The sequence below is a fragment of the Sceloporus undulatus genome, chromosome 5 (assembly GCF_019175285.1).
Source record: "Sceloporus undulatus isolate JIND9_A2432 ecotype Alabama chromosome 5, SceUnd_v1.1, whole genome shotgun sequence".
Lineage (NCBI taxonomy): Eukaryota > Metazoa > Chordata > Lepidosauria > Squamata > Phrynosomatidae > Sceloporus > Sceloporus undulatus.
Window position 1 is genome coordinate 144,285,714 of NC_056526.1, and position 13,032 is coordinate 144,298,745.

Here is a 13,032-nt window from a genome sequence, read left to right on the forward strand (position 1 = left end):
TTTATTTTGCTGCCCCTGAACTCCTCAGGGTTTTATTTTTAAAAAACTGGCCAGGTGGTTTGCTGCCAAAATTTCAGCAGCAAACTGCTAAAGTTCAAAAAATGCATGGGGTAGAATCTCATAGTCAATTTAGTTACTTTCAGGTCAGTGTCCACAACCAATATCACAGTCAATATTAAAGCCAATTTAAATAATGTAAAGTTCATATATATGTGGTTTATAATGGGTGGGGAGACATTAATGAATGTAATAATGTTGAATCAGACATCTTGATTAAAAAAAAACATTTCAGGTAATTTTAAATCTAATTTATACATCTGTAGCTAATTTTAAGTACTTTGAACTTTTTAAAATACCCTAAACTCATAGCAAAATTCACACAACATACTGGGTTAAGGGAGAGGAAATTTCCCAGTATTTAATGGCATATGCTATGCCTTCAGTGTACAGACATTTTAAACTGGCCATGAGTACTAACTAATTTTTGTGAAATAAAGCCAAAATAGTATGCTATGTTTCTCCTAAAAGAGAAATTCTTATTGGACACATTAAGTTAATAATTGTCTAGCAGTTTGCCTTTTAGCTCTAGTAGCTATATACCCCAAGCTTTTGAGTATGACTTGAGTTCAGTGATTTTCCGTACTGTATCTGCCTGTACAGAAACAACTAATCTAAGGGTAGAACCACACTGTGATTACTAAAACAATCACAGGATATAGATGTTCCATTATATGTAGTGCAATCCTATGTGTGTCTACTCAGAAATAAGACCCACTGAATTCAATTAGCCTTAATTCAACTTGGTAAATGATAAAATGCAGCTTTTGGCTACCAACCTATAAACATATGCCTGCATGTAAATCTAAATAACCTTAGTGGGCCTTACATCTCAATAGACAAGCTCAAAACTGCACTGTTTATGTCCAACACTGGCAAACATCCCACTGCAAATTATGAAAACAAGGTGTGCATACACAGTATTGTAATACAAAATGTTATCATAAATAGTCAAACAATCATGCGGATTGCATAGTCAACAAAAGATTTGTAATGTTATATTTTAACATAACATCAGATATAGGGGTACAGATTTAATTTAAAAAACAACAACAGTTATGTGCAAAATTGCCATACTAATACAAACACAGGCAAATACTGTATAACCCTACAGCAGGGATAGCAGAAGGCAGATCTCCAGACCGAGACGATTTGTAGTAGAAGAGCAAGTATTTCAATTCCAATTGTTTAATTAGAGTTGCAATAAAATGACTCCTGCCAGAACCCTCCAAGTTACACAGTTGAAATGTAAAATGATTAGAGTAATGAGGAGTGGATTTTTTTTCCATGAAAGGCATGTTCAGTTCTGGTAGTCATAATTAATACCAGGGCCCAGAATTTGTTTTTAACATCAAGTATTATGTCTCTGGCACCAGGTTACAATTGGTGATTTGGTGATTTGATCTGATTTTTTTACAAACCCATCAAAGTACCATAGATCCTACTGACTCAAAGTCTGTCTACCACTGTCCTACACAACTTAAGCTACTTGAAATGCCACAGATACACTTGGGCTTGTCATTTTCCCCACTGTTCAGTTTTATATAGAACTGTCATTTCTCGTGTTTCAGGAATATTCAGCATTAGTGAGTCATTCTGGAATATAAGTAGAATGGCACTGGGTTTTACAAATAATGAGGTCCATGTTTTTGGCACTCACAAGTTTTAACAGGGAATAATCTGTAATGCTTTGGTTGAAATTTAAAAGTTTATCAGAGGAAGAGCATTGGTTATTTTTCAAACCTGGAAAGGGCACATTTAAAAGGATTATACAGAATCAGTAGACCCAAAAAGCTGCAGATTAATAAGAAGCATTCTATTAAAAAAAAATATTTTTTTCTGTAATAAACTCTTCTTTATTACCAGTCTGCATGCTTTTTAAAAAAATATTTTTAACTAAAGGGGTTTTGAAGACCGTAACCTAATGTGATATCTACCTGTTAAAGATTTTATTTTACATATATGTTCTCTGTAACTTTGTTACTCTTTGTTCATGCCCCCTCTCTCATTCTCATAAGATATGTGTGTTATATCTACTTGGATTAGTTTTAGTGGACCTATAATATTTCAGAGGGAGGAAGGGAGGGAGAGAAATGGTTCATTTTTATGGCCGCAAAATAAAATTTGGATAACCCCTCAAAATATATGATGATGATGATGAGGAGGAGGAGCATAATGGTTATTGTTGTTGCACCACTGTACATTGTGCTTTACAAGAAAAAGACCAACAAAAAATAAAAATAAAAGCCTGTCCTTTTAAAAGGTAAACCATTGCATTGAAATGATACTCTGAGTATCAGAAAGTTGCCTGTATCATGTACTCTAAAATGAAGATGCTATGGCTAGAATCAACCACAACAGACTAAGGATTAGAATCTTAAAACAAAAAATCTGGATATATGATAAATCAGATTTAACCATATAATGATTATATGGTTAAACCTGATTTAGCATATATCCAGATTTTTTTGCACCGAAAAAACTTCTGTTCAATGTGTCTACAATAAATGATGTGGCAAGGGGCTGTCTCACAACACTGAATCATTTTTAAGTTCTATTATTGTGACTGTTGCATAAACAGAAGCAATTCATTCCAGAGGACGAAAAAGCACAAGGAACCTTTTCAGGAGGCAGTGTAAAGAACTGTGCATTGCATCTAGGAGACAAAATAAACTTATGAAACAGGACCTTTTGGAAGATACACCTGCAATTCAAACAGCAAGAGAGGATCAGGACCTGGCACTATGAAACTATCAACTTTCTATATTGACCACAAGTTGCATTACCTTTATTGTGCCTAAGGATTTTTGTATGCCAAGTACTTGATTATGTTCCTCTTTTATAAAAAGCTTCCTAATCATGTCAGGCAATCATTCTAATGTTCATATTACTTTGATGTTTCCTGAATCCAAGATAGTGCTCACTGATGTATTGAACAACAAAGCCAACTTGCCAGCTCAAGTGGAATAATACAATAATTCAGACCATATGCTCCATTTATTCCCAAAGCCCACTGTTAGCATATGTTTTTTATCCAAATTGTCCATCTCCTGGTGTCAGTCATTGTCACAATGGGAGAGCAATGCTGCTAGAACTTATTTCAGACCCATGTCATACAAACAGAGATGTGTGTGTGTGTGCATACAGAGAGAGAGAGAGAGAAAGAGAGAGAGAGAGTACATAAACAGTATGAAAGCAATGCTGTCACAGGTCAGACAAGCTTCACACAACCTGGTATGAAGCAGGCTGTTTTCCTCTGCAGATTTTTTTTTTTTTAATTTGCTTCATTGATCTGGAGATATTTGCTTCGTAGACACCTTCTGCAATACACCTGCTCCCTCTTTCAAGCACATTACAATCTGCATTACACAGACTGGTGATAGGAAGGGACTCCCAATGGTGATGGCAGTGGAAGATAAAGTTTGATCTTTCCACTAAATTGAATTATGCATATATGACAGAAAGAAGCAAAAGAGGAATTACTCTTCTAGGTCATGATCACCTGTTTTCTCTTAAGTGAAAACTCATCCAATTCATCTTACTAAACTATGGGACATTAACATCTTAGTTTAGTAGCAAAGAAGGCAGATTACTAACCATCCTGATTAACTCCATATTCCAAATTGAGAATAGTCCAAGCCAACGTGTTCCCCATATCCATGTACAGATGTGAGAGTTGGACAGTGAAAAAAGCCAACAGAAAGAAAATCAATTCATTTGAGATTACTGCTGGAGAAGAGTGCTGAGGATACCATGGACATCCAAGAAGGCAAACAAAGGGGTTCTAGACCAGATCAAGCCCGAACTATCCCTAGAAGCCATGATAACTAAATTGAGGCTCTCGCACTTTGGCTACATCATGGTGAAAAATCAATCATTAGAAAAAGCAATGATGCTAGAAAAAGTGGAAGGTAGTAGAAAGAGAAGATGACCACATGCCAGATGGTTAACTTGATCAGGGAGAACATGAGTCTAGGCCTGAAGACAGGGGGTTTGGAGATATCTCATCCACAGGTCTGTAAGTCCATCCACTGCTGGAGTGCTGCTTTTCATTGATGGGCAAAATCCATCAATGCCCCCCAATTGCTCTGCTTTTTCACTTTTGTGAGAATGTGAAGATTTCCTCCCAAAGCAGTTTCAATATGCAAGCAGTCACATGATGCAAGTGGGCATGAATGTGCTTCCCTCCCCCTCTTACCCCTCGCTATTCCCAAACAGGTTGCTTTTCCTTTTTTCTAAGCACTTTTCTTTTCTTTTTAACAATGGATTGCCATGATTCTGCAATTGCGCTAAAAATAAAAAATAAAAATAAATACAGACCGAAAGGCATGCTGGGAAGGGGTTAAGGCAGGGAGGAAGGTCTATGGACGCCAATGTGAGGAAGGCAGAGGCTGGGCAGAAGCAGTGCCATCAGACTTTTGAAGAGCTGTGTGATAATGATTGCCCCGACTTGGTATGTTTGCACATGCTGGACTAATGGGATTGTGGTGCATTATGAGCCTGGTGTGATAAAGTCCATGAACAAGCATTCAGACAAAACTGAAGAAAATCTTTCAGGTTGATTACATTTTTTTTAACAAGAGTACAGATCTTTTCCAGTAGTGCCTAGTTTTAATCATACAATCCACTTCATCCCATGTAACCTACCATTTTCTGCCTAATCACTAGTCAGTTTTATAAGAAACTAGTCCACTTACATTTCCTTCATGATTGGGGCAGGAAAGTGGTTTGCCAGCAGCAACAGCTGTGACAGTCTCCAAGATGGAAGACTCCTCAATGCTATTGTCTGGAGTACGCTGCAGGACATCCATCAGGTTGGTAATGAAGAAGTTGTTCTGAAGTGCAGAAACCCCTTTCTCTGGTAGAATGGATGTCTGCCGGCACACTGGGCAAGAAAGGGTTAAGCTGTGAGCTGGAATGTAATTCTGTAGGCACCTGAGGAGAATGGTAAAAAGATGAGCAGATATCAGAACAGAATAGATATCTCCTACAGCATTATTTATTCATAGGAGAAAAGGGAGTAAGCCATTAGCCCACTTGGCCATGTCCACATTTTGCAAACTCATAGCAGAGGGGAGTACAGTGTACTGTCCACCCATCCAAATATTTACATTCTGCTGGGAATCTTGCAAAATACAATGGTACCAAAACAGTGAGATGGATGAAGCTCCCCGCCCCCTGCCAATTTTCTATTACTGTCGGCCCTCTGTATCCAGAGATTCCTTATCCACAGATTCTGCCATCCGGAACTTGAAAATATTTATATAAATATTTACATTTATATAAAACTATATAAATTCCAAAAATGAAAACCTTGATTTTTCCATTTTATGTAAGGGACACCATTTTACTGTGCCATTGCATTTAATAGGACTTGAGCATCCACATATTTTGGTATCCATACAGAGTCCTGGAACCAAACCACAGTGGATACCAAGGGCCCACTATATATTTCCTTCTGAAATTCCTCAATCATGAGAAACAAACAGTGTACATTACGAACCACAAGGTCACATTTGAACATTTTATACTGGCTGCCTCAGCTGGTTCATCTAGCCTAGCACTGCCTATTCCAGAAACCGAGGTTTCAGGTTGTGGCAGCTGGTGGCTCCCATCTCAGTGCGGTGGCGAAGCCGCTTCAGGTTTTAAGCTCAAACATAAAGGAGGGCTCCAGGTGCTAAAACCTTTAGCTATCTAGGTGCAGCACCCTGGATAGCTCCTTTAATGGTAGCAAAAACCTTGGGATGATCTACTGCCTCACTCACATGGGAACCACCAGCTCCTACTGGTTTCATAGAATCATAGAGATGGAAGAGACCACAAGGGTCAGCCAGTGCAACCCCCTGCCATGAAAGAACACACAATCAAAGCACTCCTGACAGATGGCCAACCAGTCTCTGTTTAAAAACTTCCAAGGAAGAAACCTCCACCACACTCTGAGGGAGTGTATTCCACTTTTGAACAGCTCTTACTGTCAGGTACTTCCTCATGTTGAGGTGGAATCTCTTTTGCTGTAGTTTGAATCCACTGTTTCATGTCCTATTCTCTGGAGCAGCAGAAAACAAGCTTGCTCCATCCTCAACATGACATCCCTTCCAATATTTAAACAGGGGTATCATATTGCATCTTAACGTCTCTTTTCCAGGCTAAACATGCCCTAAGTTGTCCTCATAGGGCATGGTTTCCAGACCTTTCATCATTATGGTCTCTCTTCCCTGGACATGCTCAAGCCTGACAACATCCTTTTTGAACTGTAGTGACCAGAAATGGACACAATATCCCAGTTGAGGCCTGACCAAGGCAGAATAGGATGGCACTATTACTTCCCTTGATCTAAGAACTATACTTGTAGAACCACATTGGCTTTTTAAGCTGCCATATCACACTGTTGACGCATGTTAAATCTGTTGTCTACTAGGACTTCTAAATCCATTTCACATCTTATATCTGTGAATTTCATTTTTTTTCCCTGCCTAAGTGCAGTATCTTACATTTCTCCCTGTTAAAATTAATTTTGTTAGTTTTGGTCCAGCTTTCTAAACTATTAAGGTCATCTTGAATTTTGATTCTGTCTTCTGGAGTATTAGCGAATCTTTTCAATTTGCTGTCATTTGCAAATTTCATCAGCATGCCCCCACCTGTTTCATCACCTGCAACTCATTTCCTTTTAATTGTCAGCAACACAGACTAAACCTAAATCCACCAAACAGTGATATCTTTATTGGCCAACCAAAATGCACAATAAACCTGCATGCCACATCATGTGATCTGCTACCAAATACATGAAATCAGAATGAAATATGAGAAATGTCCTTGTGCTTATGCGCCTACAACTCTTTGGTTCTGGCCTATATCTTTAACAGTTGCATAATTAGGGTTAACAGTCAATCATCTCTTGATGGGTCAGGTTTTCAACCTGCACTTGTATTGAAGATTACAATCCATATACTGAAGATAAGCATTTGCTATCAACAACATCCACACATCTGCTAAGCTTGAAAAATTAGGATAATGTCTACTCTAACAGAGTGCAAAGTATTATTATTCATGCATTTCACACTGCTTCCCACTACTTTCAGCCAATCATGGCCCATGATGTGGCTGACAACACTTCAAGGCCTAGTTTTTGTTTCCATCTTCTAAGTAATTGTGCCTGTGGTGCAGCAAGCGGGAGTATTTGTTCAGCCCTGATCCGGAAGCTGGCCATTGCTGCAAAAGTTGAGCATTTCCACTGGCATACCAAAAGTTGAAGCCAGACTAAATTCAACCGGAGGCTTTAGATACATATGACAGTCCTTCAGGCTGAGCTGGCTTCTACAATTATATACTATGGGTGGGTGGGGAGAAGACAACAAATTTAAAGGGCAAAATACAGCCATTTGTACTTCTGTAGTTAATTTTAAAAAAAACATGAGACAGCAAGAGAAAAAGAGGGTGCATTAAAAGGAAGATGAATAGAACCCTGGTTCATTTTGTTAACACTTTTTCAGAGGTTCTTTTGGGAAGAATCGATTCTGACGCAATTCCTAACAGTGGGAATGCCAGATCAGAATTGAGTCTTTCAGAGAGGAGGAACAAATGGCAGAGGGGTGTGTGCCATCCATCCCCAGAGATGTCACACACACACCCCAGTGCCACTGTTTTGGGTCCTTTTTAAAAAATAATGATAATAAAATTAATCGCAAAATTGATAGATTGGCAAAGCAACTACTTGCAAAGGCCAGTAGCTACTAAGCCAGGGGTAGGCAACCTGCGGCTCGCGGGCCAGATCCGTGCCGGCGAGGCCTTGGGACCGGCCCCAGCCCAGTCCTGCCGCCGATTGCCGCCGGGGCCTTTGGGGGCAATTGTCTATAGAAGCCTCAGAAACATGCATTTATATTAACATTTTTTAAAAAATCAGCAATTCTTTTCGTGTGTCCTCCATTTTAAAAAAAGTGTCCTCCATTTGAAAATTTTGTCCTACATTTGTCCTGGTTTATTTATATATTTATTTTTTGGCTTAGGCCCCCCAGTTGTCTGAGGGACAGCAACCCGGCTCTCGGCTCAAAAAGGTTGCCTACCCCTGTACTAAGCCATTCTACCAATTTTGCGATTAAGTTTTTAAAAAAAGTCTCCCGTCCTCCTCCTCCTGGCTCCCTCCCCCAGCCTCAGAGCTCCAAGACCTGACCTTGGCCCCTTCCCTGGTCTCTGCACTTCCCCCCTGGCCTTGCTCCATCCTCCTCCTCCTCCTCTCCACTCGGCGTTCCTTAGACCCCTCTGCTTGCCTCTTGTGGGCCCAGGCACATGCCGGGTGACAGGCCAGGGGGAGGGAACGCGGAGGCCAGGAGAGGGGCCAAGGTATGGCTGGGGAGCAGGAGCCAACAAATGGGGAGGAGAATCGTGCCAAAGAATAGCAATTCCAAAAGGTTCCAATTCATAGTGTGGATGAGGGACCTTTTCGAATCGATTGGCATTGTGGAGTGGAGCCAATGGTTCAGGACTGGGATTTTTCAGTAAGTGGGAATGAGTCCTTATTATGCCAACTTCTTTGCTGTATATACTATTTTTGGACTCAATTTCTCAGAATCCACATACACACACATACATACCCATCATAATGTTTAAAAAACCTTTAAAATATAAATAAATAAAAGGGAAGTTTTTACTAAAACAGAATTGTGGAATCCTAGATTATTTTTGCAGTTTTCTCTATGAATCTGAATCCTTTTTATTCTTTCTTCTAAATGAAAGGAACTCAAGGTCATTTTTATCCATTAAACTTTATTTATTTTATTCCATTTATTTATTTATTACAGACATTATATCCCATCCATTATCCAAAGATCTCAGGGCCCTTAAAAAAATCAACAATAAAAACAGTGGGCCCTTGGTATCTGTTGAGATTTGGTTCCAGGATCGCCCCATGGATAACAAAATGCATGGATGTTCAAGTCCCATTAAATACAAGGATGTAGTAAAATGGTGCTTGAATCCATGGATAAAAAATCTGTGGATATAGAAGGCTGACTGTTATCACAAAAGTTTAAAAGATTAAAAATATATTATACAGTTTTTTCATTAAAAACAGACAGTTTAATATGGTTTAACCAATCTTCTGCAGTCTGGATAAAATCAGTTTGGCCTGGAGACTTTAATAAAAAAAATGAGGTTTTAATTTGATGGGGAAATGTTTTTTACTTTGGTGGCAAGTGGGCTTCCAGAGAGGAGGGAATTCCACAACTGGTGTGCCACCACATAAAAGGCTCTCTCTCATGTCCTCCCAGAATGTATTTCCTCTACTGATGGACAATGAGGAGGGCCCAGTACATCCCAATTCTCAGGCAGGCATACACACACACACACACACACACACACACACACACACACACACACACCCTTAAGTATCAAGATACCAAGCCATTTATGGCTTCATGATCTACTGTTCCTTATTTTGAGAGCCGACATGATATACTGGTTTGAGTACTGGACTAGGACACTGGAAGATCAGGGTTTGAATCCTTGCTTGGCGATAGAAACCCACTGTGTGAACCTGGGCAAGTCATAGTCTCTCAGACTCAGAAGAAAGCAAGGCTAGCCTTCTCTTAAAAAATTCTGCCAAGAAAACCCAAGATAGGTTCCACCTTAGGGTCACTATAAGTCAAAAATGATTTGAAGACATACATCAACCATCTTTTGTATTTCCATATTTCAAATGGACTGAAGGCTCACTGTTAATCAAGTGTAGCCCTAAGTGATTTCCATCTCATTTTCAACCCTACCTGATTTCCAGTTGCCATCTAGAAACTGATACTATTCCAAAACAAACCGATCACAGATGTGAAACGCTTTTTGATTGATTGATTGATTGATTGAAATTTTATTTATATACCGCCATTCCTATGATCACGGCAGTTTACAAACAGAATAAGATACAATACGATACAGGTTACAAAAATAATACAATACAAATCACAGTTTAAAAATCAAAATTAACAGCGAAAGTCCTTCATAAAAAATCATATACTACTATACATCATTAAAATCCATCATTAATCAATCAAGATAATAAAACAATCTAAAAATACAATAAATAGTATGCAGGAGCAAAACAGTCAGGACATGTGAGGGAAGGCTTGATGAAATAAATGAGTCTTAAGGTTTTTCTTAAATGACTCCAGGGAGGGGGCTAAGCGGAGCTCCTCAGGGAGAGCGTTCCAAGACTGCGGGGCCACCACAGAAAAAGCCCTTTGCGTATCTTGTCTTGGGAACACTCAAAAGTTTTTTCCCACGAGACCTGAGAGTGCGGGGTTGATTGTATGGGGAGAGGCGGTCCTCCAAGTACTCTGGGCCCAAGCCATTTTGTTAGGGGAACAGAAATACTTCTTACCTCTCACAGAATGTGTGCAGACAGGGGAGCACTTTGGGGTTCTTGTAACGGTCCAGGCATATGCTGCAGATCAGAAACTGTTTGTCAATCTGACGCACCACAGGACTTGGGATGTTGGAGCCTTCACTGGCCATCCTAGACCACTGACATGTGGGTCCTGTTCCTTTTTACCCTGCACGCTGCTGAAAAGTTTGAAGAAAATGTTTTAGAAACTATTATATTTCACTTCTTATTTACATGACCCTCAATGCTGAGTGCTAATTATATTGGGCATTCAGAACTTTTACAGCTTTCATCATCACTGGCCATTTGGGCTAGGGCCGATGGGAGCTGGAACCTAACATCATCTGGATACCAGAAGTTTCTCATGTTTGCTACAACTCCTTGTTTAGCAAAATCTAGTAGGATGTTGAGTACAATGTATCATTTTATTTTACAATCATTTATTATAGTTACAGTATATTGCACTAAGAACCATTGGCATGAGGCTTCCAGGTAAACACTCATCTGGATACTCACTGATTTTAAAACTGATTAACCAGGAGTAAGCCAGCAAAAAGTTGCATCTGAGAAAGTAGGCTAAAGCCTACAAAAGGTCATGCTACCAACTTCTTTCTTTAAGTTAGTCTCAAAGGTGCTACAAGATCCCTTTGTATACTGATTTTCCAAACTAGCATGGCTGTCTTTGAATCAGAGCAAAAACTCCTGGTTATCAAAATGCTCTACTCTTGCATATCAAGCTGATGGATGTTGATTTATGAAGCTCAATACACCCAAAAATGCTACGCAGCAGCAGGAAACTGTGAAAGAAAGTTGTGCTATATGAGGTAACTGAAAATTCAACCAGGATCCAAATCTGCTAGGTATATATTTATAATACTACATATCTCACATGAATTATATTCAGCTCTTATATTTACCTTTTCAGTACCATTTGAAGAGATGATTAACAATTCCACATGAAAACAATAAAATAATTTAAATAGGATAAAAGCATATTAAACAAACCGCCAAGTTAATACAGAAAAAGGCTAAAACAGTTAAAACTATGCACATGTATACTTTAGAAAGATTAGACCCGCAAAGACTGTAATAAAAAAATCCATGTTTTAACATGACACCTTGAAGAAATCAACATTGGTGCCAACCAGATCTCCAAGGGAGGGGGGATGCTGCAATATAGAAGCTCCTTTCATATGTCGCTGTGTGCGATGCATCACTTCCATTAGTGGGACACTGAGAAGGGTCCTTCTCGCAGTTCTCAGTTCTTGGGCAGGTATATATAAGGAGAGTTGTTCCCTCAAGTATCAAGGTCCTAAGCCAATGTGGGCTTTAAATGTCATCATCAGCACCTTACTAGAAGTGCAGTTTCTTTGAAACTGGTCTTATGTGTCACCTATACAATACTCCAACCAACAGTCTTGCTTTTACATTCTGTACTAGCTGCAGTTTCTGAATAATCTTCAAGGGCAGACCTACATAGAGCACATTACAGTAATCTAATTGGGACTACTGTACTATCCTGTTCAGAAAGGGCCATTATCCAGTTGGAGCTGCGGAATCTACTTGGGCTTTCAGTATCGTTTTAATTTTTCGCTGTATTAACTTGGTGACACACATGAATCTAGGGATACTCCCAAACTATGCACCTGCACTTTCAAGGGAGCTGAAACGTTTGATCTACAGAGTTTGCGACAGGTTGATTTAAGGACAATTTTCTCCCATGTTAACCTGTCTGGGTTTTGAGATCTTCAGGAAAGGTCTCTTCTATCTGTCCCGCCCTGCTCACAAGTATGTCTGGTTGGGAACACAGGAGAGGACCTTCTCAAAAGCTGCTCCCAGGTTCTAGAACGCCCTTCCTAGAGAGACTAGATTTGGTACTTGTTCATTTGGTGCTAGGCTAAGATTTTTTAAAAAATAAAATAAAAGACCTTTGAGAACTGACTGTTCATAAGGGATTGTATTTTAGTATGCTGTCTTGTTCATATATTTTGCCTCTTATTTGATACATTTTTAAAGCTGCATTTAATTTTATTGTTCTTTAATGATATTTTAACTTTTTCATGTTTTTAATGAGTTGTTATTAAAATCTGGTTTCATTTTTTAAAGCTGCTTTGTGCTCCAGGATTGGGAAAATGCAGGATATAGGTAAATAAATACATAATGAAATAACTGTAATATTAATGTTGGCATCAAGGGCCCCAGACCACACAAGATGACAAGTCCTAAGTTTGTATTCAGAGAGGGATGGCAAATTATCTTATGTTCTTTCTAGTTTGCAAGGTTTTATGAACCATGAACTCCATGATTCCCATCCTTATCCAATTCTCTTTGTTCAGCACTATCTTATACATACTTTCTTAAAACAATGCTCAGCTTTGTTAATGATGCTTACATCTGAATAAATGTGCAGAATAGTGCAAGAAAATTGTGTTCCTGAGTCTATTCAAAAGGCTGCATTCAGACAGTCTTGTCAATCACCTTTTGGGGAAATGTGCCATGGCCTCTCAAGCACTGTCTTTATATGTATAGCTTTATAAGTTGTTTTCAGGACTAATCAAATCATTGTTTGCCATTTTATCCAGCAGTACAATTTATAGAAGCCCAGG

At 39.0% G+C, this 13,032-nt stretch overlaps 1 protein-coding gene across 8 annotated transcripts in view; it reads right to left on the reverse strand.

Moving 5' to 3' along the window:
• The window catches only part of TRIM2 (tripartite motif containing 2), a 67,098-nt gene that overhangs the window by 26,363 nt on the left and 27,703 nt on the right, over window positions 1-13,032 (reverse strand). For all 8 annotated transcript variants that reach the window (XM_042467831.1, XM_042467832.1, XM_042467834.1 and 5 more), the window contains 2 exons: window positions 10,424-10,605; window positions 4,755-4,992 (listed from right to left, as the gene is read on the reverse strand). In XM_042467831.1, coding sequence (XP_042323765.1) covers window positions 4,755-4,992; window positions 10,424-10,557 — 372 coding nt within the window. In that variant the 5' untranslated portion in view covers window positions 10,558-10,605. The remainder of the gene's footprint in view (window positions 1-4,754; window positions 4,993-10,423; window positions 10,606-13,032) is intronic.